The 17,069-nt window shown below is 29.6% G+C and overlaps 1 protein-coding gene and 1 pseudogene across 1 annotated transcript; one reads left to right on the forward strand and one right to left on the reverse strand.

Annotated features, from left to right (window-relative positions):
- Positions 1-1,028: 1,028 nt before the first annotated feature.
- Positions 1,029-2,923, reverse strand: LOC131645955 (cathecol O-methyltransferase 1-like). Its single transcript, XM_058916143.1, has 4 exons — positions 2,392-2,923; positions 1,882-2,192; positions 1,713-1,777; positions 1,029-1,417 (listed from the first exon to the last, which is right to left on the reverse strand). The coding sequence occupies exons 1-4, from the start codon at positions 2,844-2,846 to the stop codon at positions 1,121-1,123; spliced, it is 1,128 nt and encodes a 375-aa protein (XP_058772126.1). The 5' UTR covers positions 2,847-2,923; the 3' UTR covers positions 1,029-1,120.
- Positions 2,924-4,340: 1,417 nt separating this feature from the next.
- Positions 4,341-6,992, forward strand: LOC131648639 (uncharacterized; annotated as a pseudogene).
- Positions 6,993-17,069: the final 10,077 nt, after the last annotated feature.

Consider the following 17,069-nt stretch of genomic DNA (forward strand, 5'->3'; position numbering starts at 1 on the left):
TGGCAAAGAAATTTTCTATTCTAAAATAGAAAAATCACTCGCACATTAATAACGTAAATAGCTAAATGAGAGACATTTTCTATAGACAATTAGGACAATTTGTTCTATAAAAAAAAATACAATTTGAGAATTATTTGGCAAGTCTAATCAACCAAACTATTTTACGCATTTTTATGAATTTCTTAGACTAATAGTTCAAAAGTATCATTCTCAACGCAATCGGTTGAAGAAAAATAGATTATTTTAAAATTCAATTAACAAATATAATACTTAATAGTTACACTTTTTGAGTTAAATTTTCATAAAGTTAGAGATTTTTTTCCACTTGATAGGGTGAAAAAAATTCTTAAAAATTCGTAAATATTCTTCGAAAGTGTATTTTCGAATCACCCAAAACTAAATTGTTTTTGGAGATGCATTTCTAAAATATCTCAATATTTTCTTTAAAAATTTATTCCTTAAATTACTACTTCATTATTTTATACATAAAAAATGACTTTATGATAATAATATTAAACAAATAAATAAATAATCATAAAATAATATTAAACAAATAAATAAATAATCATAAAAAAATATAAAGTTAGTGGATAGTTAATGAGAAAAATACTAAATAAATAAAATATGAAATTTCAAAAATATTCTACATTTTGACGCCAAAATAACCAAATGACTTAAGAGGATGTAAATATTCTTTAATTATATTGTATTTTAATATTCTCTTATATTTAACATCATTGAGTTTGACCTAACTCATCCTTACAAAATCGGTTGGACTCTAGGATCTCCTTAATACACCCCCTCACGCCCAGCACTCTTTTTTTGGGCTTGGTGTGTGGATATTAACGGTGGGCAACCCATGGTCCGATCGATAGACTCTGAAACCATATTAGAGTTTGACCTAACTCATCCTTACAAAACCAATTGGTAAGGTGAGGAGTGTCCCTCTATATATACTCTTTCAATGCTCTATCTCCAACGAATGTGTGACTTTAGGATCTTCTTAATAAACATTAACATTGCATAAATGATAAGCACACATGAAATATTATTACAGTAGTATAACAAACAAGTAGCCAAGCAGAAACAACTCGAGTTTCACATAACAACAATAAACTCCTTACTTAAAGAATTCCATAACCCAAAAGTTACGAACACAACATTCATATCTAATGCCACTAAATCCAACTTTTGTTGCCAAATCTTCAAATTCTTGCTTAGTTCGTTCTTTTCCACCTGGATTTTGAGTCATCATCAAAACATCCAATTGAGAGGTAGACTTTGAAGCATATCCATTTTCAGGTATAATAGGAAGAAGTGCCTCCAAAACAATCACCTTTCCATCATCCGGAATAGCATCATAACAATTCTTCAAAAGCTTTAAGCAATGGTCATCGCTCCAATCATGAAGTATCCACTATAAAATTTATACACAAATTCATCATGTCATTTCAAAAAATATGTAACATTATATTCTAACTATGTAGCACAATTCTGAAAGAAGACGTGTCTGTGTCCGTGTCGGTGTCAGACACCTATACCGACACTTATGATTATGTTTAATTTATTTATTTTATTAAAATTATTAATAGTATCTTCGAGGTAGTGTTGAGATCTTTTCTGGGTGTCCCTATTTCTTAGTATTCTAACAATGTGTATAAATATAATATATATCACATGAAAGCATCAACAATTCATATATATTTACACACCTTCATAAAGATGGCATCTCCTTTAGGCACAATTTCAAACATATCTCCACCAATATGTTCAACTCCTGTCAACATCAAGTAGATTTATCATTAGCAACTCTTACACTATATTGGATATTGAGTTTAATAATTTTCTTCATTATTATAAACAACATGTATAAGATCATACCTGGATAAGAAGGAGCATGTTCTATTACATGAGGCAAGTCAAAATTAATACCCTTAATATGAGGATATTTGGAAGTGACTGAGTTAATGTTGACCCCAAGGCCGCCTCCAACATCCACAAGCTTTTTTACATTATCGAAACCTTTGTAGCATTCAAGAATCTTCTTCATAACTACTTTGGTATGATTGATCATACCTGTGTTAAAAACTTGGTTAAACCTCGAGTCCAAACTTGGATAATCAAAGGCATGTGTGCCATAAACTCTGTCAAATGGTACACCCCCTTCTCGAATTGCATTCTTAAGCTCCGGCCTAAGAATGAATAAACATTTTTGTAACTAATTATTTTTCTTATAAATTAAATGAAGAAACTAACTCTTGAGATTGAAAAAAAAATGTAGCGAAAAGTTGATCTAGCAAATAGTTGTTGCAAAATAATATTTTGACAAATGTAAAATTAATATAGAAATAGAAGGCAGACGGACAACAAGTTGTGCCACTGAGAACTTACCAACTAGCTAAAAAGACTTTATCTTGAATCAAAGCCAATAAGGGTCCTAACGAAACACCATTAGAATCACGAGCGAAGAATCTAGCAACAGGAGCCATACTATAAAGTCTACAAAACGATCCAAGTTTTTGTTCATCTTGAAGAACCAAACACTTCAATATAGAATGAGATGCAAGAAGAGCAAGGATCCGATCCAACATTTTGGGAGCATCTAGATTAGTACATGAGAGACGAGACGCTATCTCATCGGCGGAGAGTTGAGCATCTCTACCGGCTTTTAGCAACACATCAAAAACACCAAGCTCGGCTGCAGATTGAAGTGCCATTGGTAGCACAATAGAGGTGCTAAGGTGCATAGCATATGAGAAACTTTCTTCATCTTCTAACTCTTGTTCTGCTTCTGGTTTTCTCTCTTTGTTCTCATTCAAATCTAATTCATGGGAAATGTTTGACATCTCTGAACCTTGAGGAATCAAATGACCTACGAGAACTGTATTTAATAAGATCTAAACCAACACCAACAACTTGTCCTTTTTTTTTAAGAAAGCTATTTATAAAGACATTATTGATGTTGTTTTGTCATCCCCACTAATTTCTACTCATTTTTTATCCAACGTTTTGCATTTGATTTTTTTTTTAATAGCAAATTAATGCATGTGGATCTGTTGTTAATAACTTTATTGGTGTGATGTACCTTCTTTCATTTATAAAAAAGTGTTTGTTATATATAATATTGTTTTGAGTTTAAAAATTAGCGAGACTTGTTTATGTGAGTGGGATGATCTTTTAAAATATCAAAAGATAATGTACTAGAACAATTTTTATAATATTAGTTAGAGTTTGAAGAATAAGTAACTATATTAGATAATTAAACGTTTACAAAAGAATATTAAAGTTAGTTAAAGTAGTTTTAAAGATGAACAAAAGCTTTGACTTTAAAAAAAATAGTAAAAGAACTGTTATATATATATATATATATATATATATATATATATATATATATATATATATATATATATATATATATATATATATATATATATATATATATATATATATATATATATATATATATATATATATATATATATATATATATATATATATAAAAGGATGGATATATTTACTCCAAGAGTAAGTGTAGAAGACTTACACCAAATCTTAACTATTGATTTTCATTAATCTAACGTTTTAATTTATGAAATATTTTTTTAATATAAAAAATTAGTCAAAGCCGTTAGATTAATGATAATCATTGGTTAAGATTTGGAGTAAGTCTTCAACACTTACTCTTGCAGTAAATATATCCATCATATTAAAAAAAGAAGTATATCATTCTACCCAAATTACCCTTTCTATTCCAACAATTTACAAAGAAAAAAGGACTGAATTGTCTTTTCATAATCCAACCATTTTATTCAACTTCCAAACAATTCAAAATGCAACACATGTTCCTCAATCTTTCACATTTCAAATTATCATTTTGCTTTTCTCTCTCCAATATTTTCACTTTTATCTTAATTTTGACAATTTCTCATCCCATCCCATGAGTCTCTTATGCACCACCGAATTGACCAAAATGCCTTCGTGCTTCCGTAGATGCACGTCCGGAAGCATCACTTTTTTCAAAAAAATTAGTTTTTTTCCGTAGATGCATCTACCGAAGCGTTAAAACATAGTGAAATTTGGGATTTTTCCAATTAATTGAGATAATCAGAATGTTCTGTAGATACATCTACGGAACACTCTTTTCAAACCCTTCCTCCTGTAGATGTAACTACGGAAGATTTCATGAACTTCGCTTCCGTAGGGAAACTTGAGATTTTTTCACTTAATTGAGAAAATCTCAAATTAAGTTACAAATTAATTGAGAAAATTTCAAATTAATTTCTCAATTAATTGGGAAAATCTCAAATTAATTAAGTTCATTAAATCTTCCGTAGATGTTCATGAAATCTTTAGTAGTTACATCTACGGAAGAGTTTGAAAAGAGAGTGTTCCATAGATGTATCTACGAAACATTCAGATGATTTCACTATGTTTTAACGCTTCCGTAGATGCATCTACGAAACAAAACTAAATTTTTCAAAAAAATAGAGTGATTTCGGAAGTGCATCTACGGAAGCAGGGGGCAAAAATAAAATTTCGCGCAGTGTGTAAGAGATCTATGGGGTGCATCGAGATATTGTCTTAATTTTCTCTCTCTCAATTTTCTATTTTATTTTTTATTTTTTAAACATAAATAAATTAATAATTTTAATAAATTAAATTAACATAATTATTAAAAATATTATTTTCAAATGTCAAAATTATTCATAATTATTAAAAAAAATTAAATGTCAAAATTTCTACTTTTCTCAGTGATCACTATCAACAAAATACCTATTTTATTTTAGTTAACATATATATTTATTTGAAACACAAAATTCTTATTTTCAAATGTCAATATTTCTATTTTCTCACTAGGAAATATCAGCAAAATACATATTTTATTTTAATTAACAATTGTTTTTATTTGAGACACAAAATTCTTATTTTTAAATGTCAAAATATTTATTTTTCTCACGGGGCGCTATCAATAAAATATCTACATGCTTATTTAAATAAAATTTACATCGTATTAAATAAATTTGTAACGGAACACGATCAGTTAAATTCACGCAATTTTTTTATTTATAAATATTGCTTTCAATATGCATTTGAGTATAAAACCATCATACAAATTCATTTTAACCTATGTAAATGCATGAATATCATTATGCTTTATACAATTATATTTATCATTTAATATTATAAATATCTAAACAAATTATTTATATATATATATATATATATATATATATATATATATATATATATAATATTAAATAACTGTACTTGTGCGACAACACGGGTGATTTACTAGTGTGTGTGTGTGTGTATATATATATATATATATATATATATATATATATATATATATATATATATATATATATATATATATATATATATATATATATATATATATATTTGTAACTTATTTTCGTTTATAAAAATAATTGTATCAACAGTTGACTTTTTCTCGTTTATAAAAATAATTGTAAGTTATTCACATTTATAAAAATAAGGGTTAAATATACAAAACCCATGTAATATTAGCGAGATTTAAAACCCCCCTCGCAATTTCTTCATATACACCACTATTGCCACATTGTAGTAAATATTTCCTCTGACTTCCAGTGTGACAGTCCACATGGTATTTTTTTAAATCCATGTCATATTTTATTTTATCTTTTATTTTTTAAGGAATATATATATATATATATATATATATATATATATATATATATATATATATATATATATATATATTGATTAACATTTTTCATTTTTTAAAGTTAAGAAATTATTTGAACAAAAATTTATTATAAACTTTGTTGGGCTTACGACCTATTTACTCTAGGCCTGCTTTCAACTTAATAAACCAAGTGATTGTTTGCTTTATGAACACTAATTTTGTCTATGTAAAAATCGATGTAGGACTACAAGGAATCCTTGGTTGTTATTAAAATTTTGATGAGAGATATAGAAAATTACCTGCTTGGCTCAGAAGTTCTCTAAAATCAGCAGCAGGCTACCACAATTTGACTTGTCTGTTTCTTTCCAACAAAGCTAACATTGTGATTATAAATTATCTACCTCAACTGAAATGATCATTTTCATTAGCAAATCCTCACTTTGCAGTGGCATATAAAACATAATCTTGTAACCAAGATTAAATTCACTTCATGCTTCAGTTTGTTTAGTACACAATTATTGAAACTCCCAAGTTACACCATATATTTCATCCTTATTTTTTGTATTATGCACTATGTTTTGAATGCAATTCTTCAGTTTCTTTTCAGAAAAACTACAAATTGAATTTTCAAAAATCAATTCAAGATGCTACAAACTCAAAACTATCATGTAGTTTACTTAATGTGGAAGCTGAGTTAAATGATGAAGCATGTGATTTGGTCAGTGGAAAGGAGCTTTCGCTTAAGGAGGACGATGATAATATTCGTGCTTATCATTCTTAGCATATTTATTCATTTCTTCTAAATCAATTTGCAGTATTCTAGTTCCAAACTTATTTCGCAGAAACCCATGGACAAAGGAAATGCCAAACACTCTGTTCGAACAATGGATTGCTAGACATAACCCTGAGAGGATTTCAAAAGACATTGATGCATGAACATAATGGATGGCTGATGAATTCATGACTTCGGAAGTTTCCAAAAAACGTACCATAATTGGTTTTTGTTTTGGAGGTGGCAAATTGTTATATGTAAGGCGCTTGTTTTGGCACTGGAATCTCCTTCTATGGTACAAGGATAGATCTTCTTGTTGCTTTTGATGTAAAAGTTCATGTCTTGTTTATTTTAGGGGACAATGATTCATTTTGTGCTGTAAGTGAAATAGAAAATATTCAGACGAAAATTGATAAAGGTTCAAAAGTAGTGATATTCCCAAGTAGAGGTCATGGATTTGCCCACCGACCTGGATTTCCCGAGGAAGATAAGGATGCTGAAAAAGCTTATGTAATTCTAAGAGACTGGATATGTGAAACATTGGTGTGAAGAACATGAAGAAGTAAACAAAGCAAAAACACATATAGTTCCACATCTTTTTTTAAGCCAAGAACTTGAGTGTATATAAAGCAAAACTGCATATGTATTAATAACTTGAAAACAAGCTGAGAGAAAATGGGCCACAAGCCCAATATGTTTCACATCAAATTTTTGTTTAAATAATTTCTAAATTTAATGTTTCACATAGATTAAGAAACAGTAATAAATGAAAACTATTGGTGTATTCAAATTAACATTAATGTTAAGTTTGAAAACAATAAATTAAGAGTATTTATTAGAAAATATGACAAATATTTTGGGACGGAGGGAGTAATTAATATATATTTTGAAAAATATAATAATATATATATATATATATATATATATATTTTTTTGGAAGAAATAAAGATTTATTAATCCAAACTAAATGAGGAGCACTGCGATCCAGAGATCCAGCAACAAGGTTACAAGGAAACTACACTACTAATCAACTTAACATGAGAGTAGCAATATGAGGTTTAAGAAGTTTATGGTACCAGCCCCGATAAACTATTTTTTCCAGAACATCCTCAATTATGAGGTTCAAATCACTAGCACTGCCAAAGGAGATACGGTTCCTATGCTGCCACACTCCATAAATTGTTTCAGTCAAAGCCAGCTTGAGCATATTGGCTCTCCAACCCTTACCCTTGCAGCTGTTGATTGCCCAAATAATCTCATCATCCCATTTGCATGGAGTATGCTGAATCTGGATCCAATTCAGAACAGCAACCCAGATTTTCTTTAGTTCAGCACATTCAAAAAACACATGATTATAGTTCTCTTCACTTGCACAGAAGCTGCAAGCATTATCCTGTACAAAGCCAAGTCTCATTAACCGGCTTTTAGTGGCCAACCTCTTATGACACAACAGCCATAGAATGATCACTGCACAAGGTCTAGCAGGGTTGTTATAACAGAGTAAACTCCATGGTAATGTCGGTCCAGAATTGATCTTTTGGTAGAACGCTCCACACTTGAACCTACCTTTAGCTGTCAACTCATTCCAAAGAGTATTGTTATCTAACACATATTTCCTAACATTAAGGACAACACGCATAATCCAAGAACTATTGGTTTTGGCCTGCATACCAAACAAATCCTTGTTTTTTATATAGTATGAGTGAACCCATTTTACCCATAAACTATCAGGTTTGTTGCAAATATTCCATAACAGTTTAAGCATAGTGCATTCATTCCAAGCTTTTAAATCAATAATTCCCAGACCTCCTTGTCTGATAGGTTTGCAAACCAAGGACCAGGCCACTAGGCTTTTCCGACTGATATTATCTTTGCCTGTCCAAAAATACGATCGACAGAGAGCATCAATTCTATTAATAATAGACTTTGGAATGGGAAAACAAGTCAGCCAGTAATTCGCAATAGCAAAGGATATACTTTTAAGAAGTTGCAGCCTGCCTGCATATGTTAATAGTTTGGCAGTCCAATGTCTAATTCTCCCTAAAATTTTATCAATAAGGGCCTGATAGTGGTGAGACGCAAGCTTCTTAGAAGATATAGGAACACCCAAGTATTTAAAAGGAAGGCTTCCCTCCTTGAACCCAGTCATATCAAGGATACAAGTTTTAATATTGCTAGGCACAGAACCAAAGTAAAGGCTACTTTTAGACTTGTTAATTTGCATACCTGTGGATTCCAAAAATTTGTTAAATGCTGTGAGCAACAAATTAACAGAATCTGTATCCCCTCTGGACATGAGCATGACATCATCGGCAAACATCAGATTAGTGAGCTGAATCTTCTTACAGTTGGCATGATGGTGAAAGGTTGGATCTAACTGCATCTGATGGAGGCATCTTTGAAGGTACTCCATGAGAATGACAAAAAGGTAAGGGGAGATAGGGTCCCCTTGCCTAATGCCTCTCTTGGCTACAAGTAGATTAGAAGGGGCCCCATTAATGATGAATCTATAGGATACACTGGTCATGGTATTCAAAATCCAATTAATGAAATTCTGAGGGAAACCAACTTCCTGCATTATGGTTGTTAAAGCCTGCCAGTTAACAACATCATAAGCTTTTTGTAGATCTATTTGGAAAAGGCATCTAGGAGGACCATTTTTACACTCATAACCTTTGAGAAGTTCATAGGCCATAAGGATATGGCTATGAATCTGTTGGCCAGGAATGAATGCAGCTTGATTGCTGCTCACTATGCTACCAATGACATGACTGAGTCTAGATGTAAGAACTCTGGATATAATCTTATAAAAGGTAGTGCAGACAGAAATTGGTCTGAATTCCTTAATGTGCTTGGCTGAGTTATGCTTTGGGATAAGGGATACCATGGAACAATTGAAAGCTTTGTAAAGCTTACCATTGTCAAAATAATCATGTACTGCAGCTATCACATCTAATTTGATGGTCTGCCAGCTAACTTTGAAGAATTTAGCCGTATAGCCATCAATCCCAGGAGCAGAATTATCATCTATACCTGAAAGTGCAGCATAGATTTCCTCTTCAGTTACTTGGCTCTCAAGCTGAATTCTCTGATTTCTGTTTAACTGAGCACCTTTCCTCAGTACATCAATGTCAACACAGACCAAATTATTCTGGCTGGAACCCATAAGCTTACCATAGAAATCTAGGACCTCCTTTTCTATATCCTCATGAGTAGTAACAAGCTGGCCATTGTCCTTTTCCAGCATAGAGAGAGCATTGGCAGATTGTCTATTTTTTATAGAGGCATGGAAATATGCATTATTGCCATCACCCTCTTTAAGCCATTTAAGTTTAGCCCTTTGTTTAAGAATGCTGCTATCAATGTCCTGCCATTTAAGAAGCTCTTCAGTGCATTTCTTAACACTAATAATTAAATCACCATTCATCCTGTCTTGAAGCAGTTTTTCTTGAGCTGCAGAGAGATTCATACGAGCTAGGCTAACTTTCTGTTGAGCTAAAAGGAGAGGTTTGTTCATTTTATAGAGAATATGTTGAAGTCTCTTCAATTTGCCCCATAAAACATAGCTAGGTTCTCCATGAATGGGTTCTTGCCAACTTTGCTCAACAATCTTATGATAGTCATCTGTTTCAGTCAGGCAGTTTAAAAATCTAAAACGCTTATGTCTTCTCACATTTGGTTCAGCAGCATGAAGATAAAGTAAAGCGTGATCTGAAACACTAGGAGCTAGAGTTTGCAGAGAGTACTCCAAATGAGTTTGAAACCAGGCAGAATTACCTAGAATTCTGTCAATCCGAGAGTAAATAGTACCAATGTGATGCTTGTTCGACCAGGTATAATAATCCCCACTATTAGACATTTCAGCAAGATCATTGTCATTCATCATATTTTCCAGCTCCTTAAATTCTGTTTCACTAACAGGATTACCCCCAATTCTATCTTGAGAGCAAAGAACATTGTTAAAGTCTCCTGCCAAACACCAAGCTCCCTGAACATTAAGATTATTCAGGTCATTCCAAAGCTCTCTCCTTTGATCAAGCTTATTCATACCATAAATTGCAGTTAGCCAGAATTTAAATGCACCATGAATATCATAAACACCCACATGAATAAATTGACTAGAAGCAGCAGTGATGCGCAAATCAATGTTGTTTGGATTCCAATGAATCCAAATTCGACCATTGGGGTGGTAAGAGTAATTATCTACAAACTTACCTCCAAGATGAAGATTATTTCTTATAGCATTCGCTTGATCCTGTTTAACTCTAGTTTCAATGAGAATGTTAATCTCAGCCTTGAGAGTATGGAGACGGGAGCTAATCTCCTGAAGCTTCGCAGCCTTATTTAACCCCCTAAGGTTCCACGCTATTAACATTATCCAGAGTCCTTTAGCTCTTGCAAGTCATTCAAAACTTGCAGAGCATCAAACCCATTCACACAAGCCAAGTTGGATGAAGATGCCTCCCCCATTGGTCTTTTGCCTTTATCCTTCGTACCCTTACTTACTGCAGTCCAGGCCTGGTCCTCATTTCCTTTAGTAGGTCGTATTTCACTGATAGGTGCAGCAATGTCTGTAGTTATCTCCTTATCAGTTTCCTTTGGAGGTTCTATAGGTTTCTTGGGTTGCCACTGCTTAACCCTTGCCTTAGGCTGATTACAATTATGACCCAGTTTTTGGCATCTATTGCAGTATAGCGGCTTCCATTCATATTCAATAAAATATAATATCTAATTAAAAAAAGTAAAAAATAAGATTTAAAAAATAAAAATAAACGTAGATTAAAAAATAAAAAAGTACCACGTGTATTGTCAACTTGGCAGTTCGAGAGAATCTTTGCTGCAATGTGGTAGTCAAGGGTGTATCTGGAGGAAATTGCAAGGGGGTTTTTAAAAAAAATTCTTTAACAGGGGCTAAAAAAAACTCCCTAATATAACATGGGTGTTTTGTATATTTAACCTTAATTATAATTAACTGAAATTTATCATAGAAAACACATTTATATTAAAAAAAAATCAAGAAAACGATGGATCATAACACATTCTTTGATGAGTCATGAGAGTTTGCTTCCATGCCATTGTTACAATCTATTTCTGATAGACCAAAATGCTACACAAAAATATGGACGAAAGTGTTTAATGGAGAGACTAATAAAAATAGGTAAATGTAAAGGGAGATAGAATGACATATATTAAATGTATTAAAAGAAATAAGCTCAGCATTGCAAAGAGAAACAAAATGAAATTATTAAGATTCTATAATAATACATTGAAAAGATATAGAAAATAAATTAAAGCAGCCTCATAATGAGTAAGAAGATATGAGTTTGTAACATAAATAAAAATGAATCTAATTTCATAACTACAAATAATTTCATAATCAATATTAAATACAGAAGAATAATAAAAAAAAACTTTATCTTTAATACTGAAAATTTGATCCGATTGTATGACAACTAAAACAACTGAAACAAATCGTGAAATTGAGATTTTTAGAATAAAAAAAAAAACTAAAGGAAAAATAACATAAATAGAGAAAAAATATCAAATAGGAAATTCGTGAAGCTATGACTTTTAGCATAAATATCAAATTGGTTTAGTCAAAAACTTCATGGATTAATAAAAGCAAAAAAAAAAAAAAAGATTAATGGAGGAAGATAACAAACGATTTTGTATGGAAGAAATCATCATACCGTAACTTAGGCAAAAAAATACGTAATTTTTTGAAACTTTTCTCTTAACAGTTGATACACTTACAAATGGAAGGAATTCTTTGTAGTTCCCATTCTGGAAAAAGAAGGTATGATGGGTCTAACGAATTGTAAGGGTTTGTTAATTTTCAAAAAAAAAAAAATCAAAATTAGAACAGGGTTTACGTGAAGTTCCAACGCAATTAATATAATCAGGTGAAGGGTCCTATTTAGTATAATAAAATGTGATTATTAACTGAAAAGTAATGATTATGATTGTGTAATGACATTTAAGGTCATGAAAAACCTTCTTTTTGGACCTAATTCTCATTGTATTATTGATTATAAAGTTTTATAAGTGTTAGGATGCCTGCTCACTGTTTTTTTTTTCAATCTTTTTGGACCTAATTCTCATTGTATTATTGATTATAAAGTTTTATAAGTGTTAAAAGTGTATTATTGATTATAAAGTTTTATAAGTGTTAAAAGTATGATGACAGTGAAATTATGACATAGATTTTGTTATTTATATGGTGTCGTGTATATCATTTTAGAAATATAATAAGATATTATGATACATTATATACTGTGTTGTTTTTATTGATTTAGGTTTGTTATATGGGAAAAAAACAACTACACTATATTCTATTAATTGTTACTGTTAAACAAAAACACACCCAATATATTTTATTGCAGATATTGATATGTTTTCACTCCTGTAGTTACAAGATTTATTACTCCGCCACATTTTTTTACTCAACACCGATACAAGAAAAAAAGACGATTAATAATTATACTATTTTTGCAATAAACATTATATTTGTTGTTAATCTATTTTATAACACTGTAGGTTCTATTATACGGTAGGATATAGTGTGTATGACTCAGTTAAAAGTCAAATTCACTCACATTTTGTTCTTAATGACACTGTTTCAAAGTATGTATTCTAATTGTCAAAATATTTATTTTTTACGGTTTATGAATTACAATCATCAGGTCATTCCCAGCTTCATTATCTTAAAAATTCATCTTAAAAAGAATTGATGTTTCGATTTTGTAGTCCTAGCCGTAATACATTAATTGTGCAGCATGCATTTTTAGCCTATCAATAATTTTTTTTTTTTTTTTTGCTTTTTAATTGTCCAAACATGCTCATGAAATTACCATGCATTGTTTAATGGATCGTCAATAAATTCTTAGTTTCCATTGCACTTACTCCACGCTAGGGGTGTTCGCGGTTCGGTTTAGATCGGTTCTAAGGCAAAAACTCATCCGATCCAAAAAAAAATTTACTTGCGGTTTGGTTCGGTTTTGGATGATATGTTTAAAAAAATCCAATCCGATCCAATTTAATACGGTTTAATTTGGATCGGTTTTTGGATATCCAAATTACAAATTATATTTTTATTAATATTATAAAAATACTAATAAATCATAGATTCGATATAATATATATCATATAGTATATTAAAAGTTAGTACTTATAAAATGAAAATATCGATTATAGTTGAAATAAATAAAATAATAACAATAAATAGGTTAAACTAAGCTAATAGATAAGAGAAAAAAATTTAATTATCATATAATAATAAATTTATGTAACATACCATACTAATAAAAATTAAATAAGTACAAAATACATATGCATGCGGTTCGGTTTGGTTTGGATTGATTTTGAAAAATCAATCCGAAATCCGATCCAATCCGTGCGGTTCTCACAAAATGGCATCCAAACACATCCAATAAACTTCGGTTTTTTGCGGTTTTCGATTTTTTTGGATCGGTTTACGGTTTTTATGTGGATTGGTTTGGATTTGAACACCCCTACTCCACGCATGCATTGTGTGTTATAAGGATCAAATTAAAAAAAAAATTTTAATTTATTGTAATACATTAATTATTATTAAAACTAATAAATTTATGCTAATATTATGATTGTCATTTAATGCGATGGATTTATAATTGAAATACAAATTAAATGGGAAACAAAATTTATAAAATGGGGAAATTTGTATAAATGATTTATTCTAATTTAAGCCTTTTTTCTATGTTCAAAGCATTTTGATTCAAATTGTTGTTAAATGTTAAGTTTTTTAATTAATGAGTAAATTATATATATACTAATGATTTTTTTAGAATATTAATATTGTTTCGTTTTACATATATTTTTTTATTTTTGGTTAAATGTAAGATTTGTCACTATTATGGAAAATAAAGGTTCATTTTATTTCGATGGTATTTTGTGTGTTTATATAGTATTATTGTGTTTTATAAATGATGTGTTGTGTTACTATGGTTTTTATTGTGCTGTTCCTAATATTTCATCAATACACGTATAATAATAAATAACAAATATTTATTTAACTTCCCCACTTGATTTATTTCGTAAGAACAAATAACATGATTGGAATTCTTTGATTTTTTTTGTAAATTCTTTTAAAGATTTAATTGTATTAGTATTATTTGCATTATAAATATTCTATGAAATCAATCAAATCATTCGTTTTTTTTCAATCTCCTCACCATTCTTTTTTTTCTTTCACAACAATAAAATCAAATAAATTAGGGTATTAAACTTTTTTTTGTAATAGAAAATTATTAAAAGTTTAATTATTGTTATTTATTATAAATCAATTAAACATAAATTTTTGGAAACATGATTGTAGGTTAAATATTTTTTTGATAACCATAATTAATTTAAAAAGTGGGTTGATTGGAAATGTGAGTATTAAATTTTTTTTCAATGAAATATCAAATAATTTCAAAATTTATAAATTTTATAGAGTTAAACTTCTATGGAGTCTAGATATTCATTGAGAATTGAAATTTGACGGGGACCATAAGTTTGTAAAAATTATAAATATGATATAATAAAAAAGATTTAAAACTGATATTTGACGGGAAGATGTTATAAATTTTAGGTTTGAAAAATTTACTAATATTTAGAAAGTAATGTTATTTGAATTGGAAATATGATTTTATTCAAATTTTTAGTTTTAAAATTAACTAATCTGGATTCAACTGAGTTTTGTTAACCAATCTCAATTCACGGGTAGATGTAAACTATCTATGAGATACCAGATACAAGTTGTAGACTATTCATTTTAATGTGCATTTTTTAAATATTTTCTGGGTGTTGTTTATATAGTTGAAGTTAGAGAATCGGTTGTACAATTTATTGTAAATACGAATCAATCCTTAAAAGTTGATACATATTATTAGAATATATTCGTAACTATGTTGATGTTAACCAATTAAATAATAAATTCTAACTTTATAAATGATGGTTTGGTAGACATGTGATGTGAAGCCAAACGGAACCCGTGCGATAGCACGGGTTTCTTACTAATTAATACTGAAAATTTGATCCGATTGTATGACAACTAAAACAACTGAAACGAATCGTGAAATTGAGAATTTTAGAATAATAACAAAAAACTAAAGGAAAAATAACATAAATAGAGAAAAAATATCAAATAGGAAATTCGTGAAGGTATGACTTTTTAGCATAAATATCAAATTGGTTTAGTCAAAAACTTCATGGATTAATAAAAGCAAAAAAAAAAAAAAAGATTAATGGAGGAAGATAACAAACGATTTTGTATGGAAGAAATCATCATACCGTAACTTAGGCAAAAAAAAATACGTAATTTTTTGAAACTTTTCTCTTAACAGTTGATACACTTAGGAATGGAAGGAATTCTTTGTAGTTTTCATTGTGGAAAAAGAAGATATGATGGGTCTAAAGAATTGCAAGGGTTTGTTAATTTTAAAAAAAAAATTCAAAATTAGTACAGGGTTTACGTGAAGTTCCAACGCAATTAATATAATCAGGTGAAGGGTCCTATTTAGTATAACAAAATGTGATTATTAACTGAAAAGTAATAATTATGATTGTGTAATGACATTTAAGGTCATGAAAAACCTTCTTTAAATTATTTTAGTTGGGTCATTACGGCAATTATGGTAGTAATCTACTTTACTATATTAAAGTAGATTGTAAAATATTTAAAGGGTTATATGCTTGAGAATGTGAAATTTAAAAAGAAATTTTTTAAAAATATTGGAAACTAAAAACTTTAAATTTTGACTTTCACATATAACCCACGATAAATTCCAGGAAATGTAAGCTACAAAATTTATTTCATTTTATACTAAACTCAAGTCCTTTCATATATATATATATATATATATATATATATATATATATATATATATATATATATATATATATATATATATATATATATATATATATATATATATATATATATATATATATATATATAGTTTGCTAATATAGATCAACTTGATTTTATGAAGGTCTATTTTAGCAACATCCACCTTAGAATACATTTAACTATTTTTTAGTTAAAACTTGCTAAAATACACCTTCATAAAAATAAGTGGATGTATTTTAGCATTATCATGTGGGACTTGCTAAAATACACCCACTTATTTTTAAGAATGTGTGTGTAACACCCCGATTTTTAACAGCGAGAGTATATTTTTAAAAGGAACTATTTCTATAAGTATATCAATTAATAGTTTTCTTTATACAAAATAACATCCTTTTCTTTTTCCCTTACCAAAACACTACGACGAATTTCGTATTTAAAAATATTTAAGAACTTAAACTATGGTAAATTAACTTAGATGAACGAGATTTTTATAACATAAATCATATAGTGCATATAGATGACTACTCGTCATACGATATAGAGTGTAGATAGTGGTTATGATACAATCCAAAATAACAACGAAATGAAAGTCCTCGGCAAACACTCACGCGGGATAGCTGCCCCAAGGAGAAAATTTGAACCATGCAGTAAGTACTAGAAACCTGCTATCAGAACTAACATAAACCTACCATCCACAAAAGCTACGCCTTACCTAGGTGACTGAAACCTATCGACATCCACAATACTCTCCTGCTCCG

This window comes from Vicia villosa, linkage group LG2, assembly GCF_029867415.1.
Source record: "Vicia villosa cultivar HV-30 ecotype Madison, WI linkage group LG2, Vvil1.0, whole genome shotgun sequence".
Lineage (NCBI taxonomy): Eukaryota > Viridiplantae > Streptophyta > Magnoliopsida > Fabales > Fabaceae > Vicia > Vicia villosa.